The sequence below is a fragment of the Anser brachyrhynchus genome, assembly GCF_964034855.1.
Source record: "Anser brachyrhynchus genome assembly, chromosome: 1".
Taxonomy (NCBI): Eukaryota; Metazoa; Chordata; class Aves; order Anseriformes; family Anatidae; genus Anser; species Anser brachyrhynchus.
The window spans coordinates 187090891-187103648 of NC_137694.1; the positions used below are offsets into that span (position 1 = coordinate 187090891).

Here is a 12758-nt window from a genome sequence, read left to right on the forward strand (position 1 = left end):
GATGGGACGACCCCGGCCCACGCGTGTCCGCGACCGGGGCCACCGCCGCCCCCCGCAGCACTCACCTTGGGGTCGATCTTCTTGAAGGCCGGGTCGTCCTCGTCCACTTCGAAGTAGATCTCCGTGGTGGTGATGGAGAGCGTGCCCTTGGCCACCACCACGGGGGCGACGAGCTGTGCCGGCGTGCTGAGCACCACGGGGCCTGCAAGACAAGGGCAGCGCCGTCAGGTTGGGGGCCCCCGGCCGGCCCATCCCCGGTGGCCCGTCCCCTTCCCTCCGCCAGGCGATGCCCCCTCGTAAACCCCGCTTTGGAAACCGCCGCCGTTGCCCTTCTCCTGCCCGCGGCCAGCGCTTTGAACTCCGCAGTCAGGCCAGAAGAGGAAAAAAAAAAAAATGAAAAAATAAATAAATAAGAGTTGGTGAGCAGCGGGGCGCGGGGGTGCGAGATAAATCAGCGAGCAGCGGCACGCAGAGGGGTCAGAGGGAGCGGGGGCTGCCTCCTCCGAGTAGGTCCCCCCTGTCTCCGTGCCCTTTTACTCCTCGTTAACACCCCCGCTGTTTATGGGCGACAGCAGCGGCCGTGTCGGAGCCGGGGGGGGCCCAGCCGGGCAGGCGGCGGGCGGGCGACCGAGCAGCGCTGGCCCCTCGCCCCCTCCGGGCCGAGCCCACGAAGAGGTCTTGGGAGCCCGGCGGCCACCGCACGCAGGCGACGGCTGCCCTCGTTAAGGGTATTTATGGGCAGAGAGTTTTGAGTTCAATTTGCTGCCGCTGGAGCCTTTCGAAAGGAGGGTAACGACGTTGCGCCCAAGGACGCTCCTTAACGAGGCGCTCGCACGGGCACTGGGAAGATGGATGAGGGGAACCTAATGCAGAAGGCAGCCTTCTCCATTCGCATTGTTAGGGTTTAGCTCAAGGAAGAACTTCTGCTTTAATGCCAAAGACAGCAAAGGATCACTTTTTCGCCATCTTATCTTCGAGACGAACGCAGCCTGCTGCTAAAGCTGCCAGCGTCGGTGTTTAGGACGCTCGCTCGCTCTAATTAAAAGAAAAGATTAAACGTAAAACACTCTTCCAGATTAAACCGCTGAATGGCGTAGGGTAATCTGTGTACCCACGGCCAAACACACGCATCCCCACGCGTGCACACCCGGCCACGATAGGCGCCCCAGCACTGAGAAACTCAGCGCAGCATCCGAGCGCCGTACCTCCTGGGAACCGGCAAAGGCATCACCTCGGGAGGGACAGAAAGCTTGCGCTGGGTCCCTGCACTTCAGAAAAAGCTCACTACGGAAGATCTCAGGAGGATGGCAGCGAAAACCCGCGTGTGCCTGCGGCTGGGGTCCCCAAGCACCAGCACCCCCCCGGCTGGCAGGCACGGATGCGACCTTTCCTCCTCCTCCTTCTCCCCCGGCACCGCACACGCACTTTGCTACCAGCTCTTCCAGGCGACACTTCAAATTACTCACTTAGCCCAAATTAGTCCTGTATCAGCGCATCTAACTGTCATGTTGTTAATGTTTTACTTTACTGTAACACCCAACTTGAGGCTGTATTGCACAATGTTTTGTCATTTTTTTCCGCTGCAAAATAAATAAAGAGGAAGGCACGGATTAGTGTGTGTACAAGGGGAAGCTAAAACGCACAGTTTCAGTGACAGCTTTCAGCAGCCCAGCGTGGCAGGCTGCATAATATTGATACAAACTCTATTTTCTTTCATTTTATTGTTTTCCATCTCCTAATAAACCACGGTAGCCTCTTGACCCCAGTCAGCTGATCTGAATCACATGCGCCGGGGCTGCTTTGCCGCTCTCCCCGTCTAGCCTCCATCTTCTCTCTCTCCCTTCGCCGTGAGAAACTAGCCGAGCCGAGCCGAGCCGGGAAAACCCGGGCTGTGGGCTGAGAAGAAGGGCAGGGCGATCGATCCGAAACGCCGCTTTTAAAGGCTCATCAATCTTAATCTAGGTTGCTCGAGTAATTACGCCCGATTCCCTTGTACGATTACAAGTGGATTTGGGTTTCAATTCCCCAGGCCCCCTTTTCTTTGTGTTTACAGAAGGGGGGGGGGAAGAGGGGGGGAGGTGGAGGCCTCGCAGACCGCCGCCGCCCGCCCGCAAGCAGCGCTCGTCCTCCTCCGTGGAGGCCCGGCCTCGCCCCGCACCCGGCCGCAGCCTCCGCCCGGGCATCGAGGGGGCTTCCGAGGGTGCGTCCTGGAGGAAGGCCATCAATTTAATCCAATTAGCTCTTCCCCTCGGTGCTGCGTGGGTAAAATAAAAAGGAAGGCACCGCTATTCGATGGTCAAAAGGCCGGGCCCTGTGATCCGATATCCAGGGGAGGACAATAAGCGCCCCCGGCACGGAGGAGAGGGGGAATTCGCTCCTTAGCCTGTTACTGCATGCGGGGGAAAGCTGGGGTGCCTGGCTTCCTCCTCCTCCCGAGAGAAGGCTCCGTGCTCCCAGGCTGCTCCCTTGGCATCCGCCCCGTGCTCTGCTCAAATGCCCCCCCAGATTTGTTGCGGTGTAAACACGTCGGAGGTATTAGGACGCGGCGAGGAATAAAGGTTATCGCACTTTCCAGATGAGAAAACGTTTGGCTGTGCGTGGGTTTCCTTTTTTCGTGGGGGAAAAAAAAGAAGGCAGAAAGCCTTTTTTAAACAGTGGTCAAATTATGGGATTTGGGGGGGGGGTGTCAAACTAAGTTTAAAATTTTTTTTTTCGTATATATATTTTTTTTCTCCTGGAAGCACAACACAAGAAAATATTCGGTATTAGCAGCGTGTCATTTTTACACTTGTCCTTTGGAAATCTCCAATTACAACTTCCAATTCCATAGCATGTTTAAGGAGCAGCGAGCCTTTTTGTTGTAGCCTTCAGGGAGCAAACCAGCCACTGAGAGAATACGAAATTAATCCACTACAGCTATAGAGACAGAGGATTATGTTTTAATCCCCTTTGGGATAGTCTCTGGATTTTAAGGATCCGATATTAAAATGTTTACATAGAGCGTAATCAAAATACTGCAGCTTTTCCATACGGCACTGAGCTACGGGGGGGAAGCTTCGGCTCCCTTCCCAAAACCCAATTGCTAATTTAATTGAAACAAAAGCCGGGCACACCTGAGCCGAGAGCCCAGGACCGGGCTCGTTCCCACGCGGGATGGATGGGGACGAGCCCCGGGCACCGGCACGGCGCCGTCCCCGCCGCCGAGCCGCGGCCGTGCGGGGGCACCGGGCTCTCGTCCCCGCACCACGGCGGGCAGCAGGAGGGATGCGGGGCTGCGGGGGCTCGGCCGGAGTCGTGCCGAGCCGAGCCGAGCCGAGCCGGGCTGGGTCGGGCACGGCAGGCAGCCCCGGTCGGGGAAGGAGCGGCCGGCACCGCTGGGGACGCTTCGGCCCCGGAGAAAAAAGCGAAGGCGCGGCTTGTCCCCATTCACCAGGAGGTTTGGGGGTTGTGGGAAGGACGCTTGGCTAAAGGGCTCGTCAGCTGTTTGGACTCCGACCAGGAGCATCTCTTTCTAGGAACTGCTTCGTTGCCTCTTCCCAACCGCCCCGGAACGGTCCGGGCAGCGGAGCGGCAGCGACCTAACAAAGAAGTTGTGGCCTTAAAAGCAGAGCAGAAGTCACTCCGGATCCACGCGTCCTGTGATCTGCTCAAGTGTAGGATTTTCCACCCTGTCTGATCCCTGTGGTCGGCACATGTGATTTACATTTCTAAAATAAACGCTACTGCACGTATACATTTAAAAATAATATTTCCCTTCCGAAAGTAAATGATCGTGGGATTAGAAGGTCCCAGTGAATAAAAGAAGAATGTAACCTCTCATCCCCTCCGTTAATTTTTGTTAAACGGAGACTTCACTTCTTGCGTTTAGTTGTTGCATTTGCATTTCTGTTCTTGTATTTTTGAAGTTGGCAAAGAAAGTCAACGCAAGTGAAAAGTTACATCAGGTGAGAGTTTGATACCTACTAAAACGACAGCAACGCAATTCCACCTCTAAAAGAAAGCCCCCAAAGAGTCATATTATGAACTGTTAATTAGAACATTTTCGTTTTCATGAACTGTTATTTTTACCTGTAAGAGCTAGAGACGTGTTGCATTTAAGAGACTGAGAATTACACCAGAGGTATATTTGCTAAGATGGTGGGCCATAATTATTCCTAAATAGGATAAAATATATGCTCTTATATGCAGATTTATGAAACCAAGCATTTTTACCTGCTGCAGACTTTGTTAGTCTTGTCTAACTTTAAAAATAATATATTGGTGATTATTAATAGGTGAAAAAATACTAGGTGAGCTAAATACCTTGAAAGCATTTCCAATCATCTAGACCAGTTAAATTTTACAATCTATTGATAATTATTCTGACAAAAAGTATTTTCATAACTAATTTTGAGTTGACACTGTTTTGAAAGAAAAACATACCAGTTTCTTTGCCATGAAGTGTTTAAAATGGAAAATATAAAACAGACTAGTTAAAACTAATTACTAGGTAAAATAGTTTGCATAAACTACAATTGGTAATTTGATAAGTAAACCAAAAAATTAAATATCAAGAATAATTATTAAAATCACTCACAATGTGCCTGAAATATGACAACTGAAATTCCCTCAGGGTGTCAATTCTAAAGCCAAGTGTATTTGACAGTAGCCTGCTTTTAAAATGACTACAAATCCCTATACTTGAAACAATTTACATGTAACACAAAAGGTTCATGCACATAAAGAACTTCAGGTTTATGTTCATACATTACATAGTATACAAGCAGAAACAGGTATAGGCACTATAAGGCTTTGGGAAAAGCTCTGTAGTCAGAAAAGCAAAAAAAAATATTTCAACAAATTAATATTATTAATATAATGCATGCACTGCTACGTAAATAATCAATAAACAATTTAAGATTCCTAAACAATTCACAGAATTCAGCCTTTTTTGTTCCTATTGTCATCAAAAATCTGATACAATGCACCCTTTAAAAAGACTTCTGCAGTAAATATATTGAACTTACATGATTGTCCCCAATTTGTTCTCCGCTATAGCAGATACAGGGAGTAACTCCTTCTTTCAAGCCAAGGCTTTTATAAGAATGCATTTACACATCTCCCTTTATGTATCACTTTCAACGGTTTCAATAAAGAGAACAATTTGCACAACTTTTTTGATTGCAAAAAACAGAATCTAAGTCTAAATGTGACTGTTATAGTCTTGTTTTTCTCCTCCTGCATTGAATAACAACCCCAATTCCTTTCCTGTTTTCAGAGTTCCCCAAGCTTACTTTGTTGCCTTTTTACTTTTCCACAATCATATGTTTCACATTGTGAGGGAGGGATTGATTTTTATTGTTTGTTTGAATGTCATTGCCAGTGTGGATAGGCCCTGATATCCAAATTTTTCCCCACTTTTCCCCCCCCCCTTTCCTCCATAAAGCATGTAACACTACTACTACTAACATCAAAGATCAACTTCAATCGTCTTCTTCAACAACAATAGCTAAACAATTACAACAACTCAATTCTCTTAAGTGGTGCCATAACAGCAAACAAATGTGTTTGATTAAAAAGAAAATGTAAATTAATTTTTATGTATTACAACTGTGAATAAAACAGTAAGAAGCTATTGAAATATACAGTTTTGATGAGATTGTCCATATGTTTAAAGATAGTGTTGCTTAAGAAAGAGAGAAGTTATTTTCTCTCAAGCATATAGACACTTTCTATTAAATTAAGTGACATATGTATCTCCATAGGTAAATTATTATTTGAATTCCATGCCTTCCTGCTTACACTAAAAGAAAAATTAAAAAATGGTAAATCTTCCTGAGGAAAGTATGTTTCACTATTCCTAGCAATATGTATCTCTTTATGTAGTTTGAAATGTGATAGAAAGCAACCACTTAACCGAATGGTTAGAGTATATGCAGAGACGAACTCAGTATTGTACCAAAATCCATCTTTCTAGGTGCCTTCTCACTTAAGGTCTAATGGAAGAATTGCCTGTGTGTCTAACAGCCTAAAGCAACTTAGGAAATCAAATTTTGCCTCCCTATGCAGGTGAAAGCTGACTTGTTTTGTGGCATCCATGAAAACCTCATAACTGTACTAAAACTCAGAGTGGCTTACATGGGGTTAGTGTTGTTCCAGGATGTGTTCAAGTGCCAGCCTGCCAGATGATCAAGTATTAATAATAATCATGACTTCTCTTAATGATTTACAGCTGGTCAGAAACTTGAATGTTTGAGATAAGGACCTCACTACTGCATTGCATACTTTTGCCACTTCAAAATTAGATTCATACAGTGTTCTCTGCCTGAAGCTATACCTTGGAAGCACTGAGTAATTTAAGCTATTTTAGAAACCAAGATCTTGATCGTTTAGCAGTGCATCCAGATGTGAGTAAACTACACTAATGCAATATGACCTGCGACAGCTTCCTCATTTTTAGGTAAAACTTAAGGTACTTTTTTCAGACTAGAAAGCCTTGAGTTGTGCTGAACGTGCCCATATAGATGACAGTTTTTCTCTGTGAGAGAACCACTGTAGCTGACTATTTAATCAAAAAGGAACAGAAAAAAAAAACACAGCTCAGAAAAGTATATTTAATATTAGAAGAAGAAACATGAAAGCAGAGATAGCATCCTACTATAGCAATATATCACTGAAACAGGAACTCACTGTAATAAGTCAGGAACATGAAGGATCAAATCCCAGTCACGAGTCTGAGCGAACCAGACTTGACAGGTATCTTATACAGTCCAGCCCGTGTACCCTGTCATGCCAATAGAGCTCAATTGATTAGAAATGAAATGAAAGATGTGAGCCCTCAACTCTCATTTCTTCCAGTCTCCATTCTGGTCAAAGCTCTTCTGGATAAACTGAAAGACTTGTATTTCTTAAGACTTTAGTATTGAAGGGAAGTATTACATTCAGATAGCTTGTGATATTTTTAAGTTCACTTATTTTGTTAGCTATTCAGATATGTGTGTGGGAAGAAAGAAATAAACAGTTGAATTAGCATCTAACTTGCTAGGTGTATTTGGAAGAATCATCTAAGATGAAATAGCTCTGATTTCATGATTTTCTGAAAACACAAGTGTCTCTAAACAACACCAGAACAAGTAAAGAATGTTTTCAAGTGCAACTATGTCTACTGGTTGATTGTATGTTTTGCTTTCCTACAGTTTGGTAACTTCTAAAGACTCTCCTGCAAAGATTCTCTGGTACCTAATAAAAGGAAAACCAATTCAGCAGTCACTGTCAGGTAGGTTATTTTTTTTTTCCTTTTTTTTTTTTTCTTAACAGCCTGATTTCACTGCAGATTATTTATTATTATTATTACTTCTGAAATCTCCACTCCTGCATACAAATAAATTTTGCTCAAAATGGCTTCCAGGTTCAGAAGTTACAAAGACAGAGGCTGACAAATTATGGTCACATAAATACTGTTTCTTCAGAAAGCCAAGCTAAAAGGACTCATGTGAACAGGCTACCAGAGAGGGCTGTTTAAATGCACCGGATAGGGTTGTCTCTTGTACAATTTTTGACCAACAAAACCAAGACCAAGCACAATATCTGCTTGACTGCTATTCTAGCTTGGTTCTGTAACACTAGTGCCAAAAACAAATTGGAAAAATCCCTGTCCATAGGTCAAAGCTTTTAGTTTAACATAGGTACCATTAATGCAGTTCTGGATGCATTCCTAATACTAGCCTGTGTAGGTTCGTCCCTGTAGGGTCCTAGGAAGGTTTTGGAGAACAGGGATTTTCATGTAGAAATCAATTACATAGTGAAGATGAAACAATATGCATAACAGTGGAGTCTGTCTCCTTATGTCTAGGCCTGTATTTCTGCAGTTTCTCTCCTACACATCAGGTATATTAGCCTTCTATAAATACAAAACAACAGAGCTTGAATTAATTTTAAAGCTTGTAAAGCAAGAAATTCAGCTGCCATTTAAAAGTCAAGGATGCTGAGGCTTAGAATGGGGAGTAGTAAGGTACAAAGGGAAGAGCTCTTCAAATGTGTCCTGAGGAGCATTATCATCTGTGACTGACAACCACCTTATAAAATATTAAGCTATTTTGGATAGTAATGTGGAAAAAATGATTAGAACAAACACTGAGATGTCTAAAAATAGGATGTTATAGAAACCGTGGGGCATTTTTTTTTGTTGTTTTCAATGTGAAGCCAAATACATATCAAAAGTATAACTTTTTTCAGTTTATGCCTGAATCTATACTCTAAATTAAACTCATACAAATATGTTTTTCTTTTATATACTTAGATTTAAGGATCAAAATCTGAATATATAATAAGCAGAAACTATGGAAATCTGGCTGAATGAAATTTCCATGTTTGGAAGTACAAGAGTTGTGTGGTTAAATATCTACCATAAAAAGGGAAAAGGAATCACTCTTCTCCCACATTCCTGTCCCTTCCCCAAGTAAGCAACCCCTCCAATGAGATTCCTATCTTGAATGCTGATTTGCAAGAAAAATGGACTTTGGGAAGAGAGAACTACTTAAGAGCACACACTGAATTCAGTGAATAGTTTCCACTAAAGAGCTTGAAAAAATAGGAGAAATATTAAGACTTTTTTGGGTGTTTTTTAATGGAACTTTGACATTTTGTTATTTAACATGTATTTGTGTGCACACATACATATTATCTTTTAAGAAAAAGAATAAATATAAAACAAGTAAAAAGCTCATTCAGGTACCTCAGCCACCTCCATACAAACAGAAAAGGAGTAAGAGAGAGGAGGGAGGAAAAAAGTGTATGTGTGTGTGGGGGGTGGGGGTGGTGGAGAGAGAAAGAGAATAAATACTACCTCTGATACTGGAAGCCCCAGAGGTGCAAGCTGTTGGAGGATAAGGGAGATTAGGAAGCATCACTACATCCACGTTACAATCTTCTCTGAGCTTCCTCTGTGGTTGCTGATTTCTGCCCCCAGGGATCCCTGCAGACTGCCAGCACTGTGCTGGTGTATGGCTGATGACTGCCGTAGTAGAAGGACAGCACGTAATGGGTGGCAGGGCTCTCAGAACCTTGCTGGAGAGGACTCATAAGGGAGGCTGGAGAAGGACTGGAGAGGGAAGATGAGAGCACTCGTGGAACCACTCTCATGTTTTTGCCCTCCAGGAGCTCCAGGGATAAGGATGATTCCTCTCCTTTTGTCCATGTGCTCCTGGGCTGTCTGTGCTTGCTGACGGAGACACTAATGGGCTATTTGATTCTTTCTTTCCTATTATTCTCTATAAAGTTAAATTGAGAGCATAAACTATTACTCTGACAGCAGATGATGCAACAAAACTTCTTCTGGTTGGTGGCCCAAGCAAATGATACCTTATTCCTGCAAAATCTAATATTTTCAAATTCTGCCTTCTCAATAGAGACCCTAGTCTTTGTTCTTTTATTTAATTAAGAAAGCCCACCATTCATCTAGCTACACTAATAAAACAGATATAAATGATCCTACATGCCTTAGAATCATTTTAAGATGGTAACAGAAGAAAAACAATGAAAATGTGCCTCTATATCACTCCTTAAGAAATGTTAAGAAAATGTTACAAACTATTTAGTTTATTGGAGATAGTGTACAGTGGTCAGCTGTCAGCTCCTGTAAAGAAAATTCAGCCTCTGATTTTGGCCACAAGAAATTTTACTGTAGCTAAATAAATATATGTATATTTAAAGATGAGTAATTTTTTATTTTGGTTTTCCATCCCAAATACTTATTTTGTGAGCTTTTTGTGGCCTTGGATACAGTTCCTTGGTGTATTACTGATTTTATTACTGCATCTGACCATGTGCAAGGCTTCAAAATAATTTCAGAAATGTAAATGAGTCCTTTGTTAGAACCTGAAATAGAAAATTTCCCCAAGGGCTAGATGATTTACTTTTTTTTTTTTTTCTTTTCTTTTCTTTTGGTACTGCCATACAATTTTAACTGTAGCTTTATGTAGTAGAACCTTTGGGCATTATTCCAATTTCCTATAAAGACAGCGTCAAGTATTTTTTCTATTGGAAATTGCGCAAAATTGTGATGGTTTCTGTTAGTTTGTCTGAAATGAGACAAAAGGCTTATTTTGCATAGGCTACAAAACAGATGTTGATAATGTTTTGTTACCACCAGTCTTGTCTGGACTTCAAACAGATGACCTGGAAGTGAAAGGTCTTATATCTCATTAATAATAATACAAGCTGTCAAATCCTCATGACCCAGCACAGGGCAGTAAGTCAATACACTCGGCACACTACTGAAAAGTATGGATAGAGAGCATACCATATTTAGTCTTTAAGATAATGTGGACTAGCCAGCCATGCTGGCTTGGATGGAAGATCAGCCTTTTATGAGAAGTAGTAATGATGCTTTCTAGAAATATTCCTACACTGAAGTATATGGTTGCTAAAAGTTAAGGCAGTGCTGGGCTGCTGCTTCTCACAAGTGTTCCTGGCACATTTGCATTGTGGGGGAGTTCCCTCCATCTAGAGACCTCTGTCGAAGAAGAAAGAAAGATTCTGTATTGAAGGTTAAGGTACATTAAGACTAAGATGCATTAAAGACAGTTAGTGGCTTTCCTCAGGCTTTTTTTTTTGGGTGAGTTGCTCAATCTCCTTGTATAACAGAGACAATAATAAGTATTTATTCTTGCAAGGCTGTTGTGAGACTGTAATTCACCATGGCTTATGAGGAAGTCAGATTCCGAGTTGATTGAGCCTATGTAAGTAACCAGACAGATGCTTGCCAAAGCCTTTTGTCTTCCTAAAATAGTCCAAAGCCTCACATCCTTCTATCTTTATTTCCTTTCTTCTTTACTATAAACTACTTTTTTGAGAGTTGCAAAATAATTTATCAGGGATACTTTGCTTGGCTGGGCATATTTGCTAGTGCCACCAGCCATATGACAAAATAGATGAAATGTGCTCTAGGTACAGAACATTAAGCTAAATTCTGTTCTCAGATGTGCACAATTCTCAGCAAGCTAACTGCAACTTCATGACAAAGAAAACATATTTCTAAAATGTAAAATTCATAAAACCTAAATGATTCAATATTTATCTGCTATGATCTATCTTAGTGCCAGATCTGTGAGATCTGTGCACTTTCTTTTAAATTAAATTTGGTGAAAGAATATTAATTATCTATTAAAGCACATTTCCCTTTGAGAAAGCTATCTTCTGATATTAGAACACATCCATATATTTTTAAATTTGAAAAAATCATCTATTTAGCAGAAGACAAATTGTTAGCAAATTTGCATTCTTAAGCTCTTAAGACAAAAGGTAAGTATGTGAGAGCCCTACTGCAGTGTTAGAAAACTGAAGAGAAAAAGAGAAGGAGAAGAGTTAGTAATGTCAAGTTGCTACACTGGATTTGATTATATTACCCACAGATTCACAATATATTAGAAAACTGTTAAAATAGACTATGCTATCTCAGTCATTAGTTCTAACAGAGATGTGACTTGCCTCTTGAAGTGAACAGTCTGGGAAGTAAAGGAGCTAAAACTGAAACAGAAAAATGTAAAATGTTTTAATATGTATGTGCTAAAACATGAACAACATCTTTTGATAACTTATACTGTAAGACAGATAAAATACTGCTTTAGTTAAAAATCTTGATGCAAACTTAGAATTCATAATTCTAAGAATGTAATAACATGGAACCTGATTTTTATATTTTATTAAAATGCTACTTAATATAATGAAATCTGATCAACTGCCATTGCAACATATGGAATACTAAGATTATATAATAAAAATATTCAGACTATAATTATCTAAAAAATTCACCATCCCATATGTAATTTATCAAAGTGAACTTCACATTGATTTGTGCCACATGGTTGATGAAAAACTATAAAGAGTCTCTGGAACAAAAGGTATGTACAGATAACTTTGTAAGAACAGTCTCAATCTGTTTCAGACTTTCCTTTTTTAGTTTTAACTTCTCATATCAAAATATTGTAATATTTATATTCTCCTCGTTAAAAGTTTTCTAGAACCTTAAAAGCTGCCTCTTTAAAAGCTGCCTTAGTTTCATGGAATAAACAATGTTAAATTGTTTTAGTTAAATGTGGACAATCTTAAATCAATTTAAACCTGGTTTATAATGATTTTGTTTAATTCCTATGCTTTACTGAGGCATTCCAAATCATTGTAAACCAAGTTTAAATTGATTTAAGCTTTAAAGTTAAATTGAGAGCATAACTGAATATAGAAATTCCTATGTGTCATTCCAATCTGAACAGTAACTAGATATAAATGATGTTGTGATATACCATAACTCGATATGTCTCAAAGATTTCCAGATTACATACACCAAATCAACATAACTCTTCAGAATTAAGTAAGAGTGGACAGTATGGCTTTATTGGGCTCTCTTCAGAGCCATCAGATGTTATCCTAAATTTCTTAGGCATAAAATCCACCTTCCTTGAGTACTGATTTTCTTGATTTCAGTTACTGGTCTCAAGTTTCATAGTCCCATTGTATATAGTGAAAACCATAGAAAACATTGACATCATTCTATACAAAATCATGCAGCAATACAGACAGAGGGTGGAGGGATTTAGTTTTTCTCACCGATTGGTTGGTAAAATTTACAGGAGACACATACGATACTGGGTGGGATCATTAACTTTAAGAATTATTTCCACTTCAAATATGAGCAAGAGTTGAGTAGCAAAGGTTGCAATTAATCTGATAGTAAAAATGAGGTCGTGGAAGGTGGGTTCTTTCTGAGAAGTTCACAGGTTTTG

General features: G+C 41.4%; 2 protein-coding genes across 16 annotated transcripts in view; one reads left to right on the forward strand and one right to left on the reverse strand.

Annotated features, from left to right (window-relative positions):
- Window positions 1–12758, reverse strand: part of NBEA (neurobeachin) — a 518392-nt gene that overhangs the window by 159882 nt on the left and 345752 nt on the right. For 10 of the 15 annotated variants that reach the window (XM_080568264.1, XM_080568266.1, XM_080568268.1 and 7 more), the window contains 2 exons: window positions 11467–11505; window positions 66–202 (listed from right to left, as the gene is read on the reverse strand). In XM_080568264.1, the coding sequence (XP_080424390.1) occupies window positions 66–202; window positions 11467–11505 (176 nt within the window). Of the gene's footprint in view, window positions 1–65; window positions 203–529; window positions 1173–1205; window positions 1453–11466; window positions 11506–12758 lie in introns of those variants that run through there. The other 5 variants (XM_080568262.1, XM_080568263.1, XM_080568269.1 and 2 more) reach the window with 3 other exon arrangements.
- Window positions 1468–12758, forward strand: part of LOC308183024 (uncharacterized protein) — a 40494-nt gene continuing 29203 nt past the window's right edge. The window contains exon 1 of the mRNA XM_080568531.1: window positions 1468–7255. Coding sequence (XP_080424657.1) covers window positions 3158–3676 — 519 coding nt within the window. The 5' untranslated portion in view covers window positions 1468–3157 and the 3' untranslated portion in view covers window positions 3677–7255. The remainder of the gene's footprint in view (window positions 7256–12758) is intronic.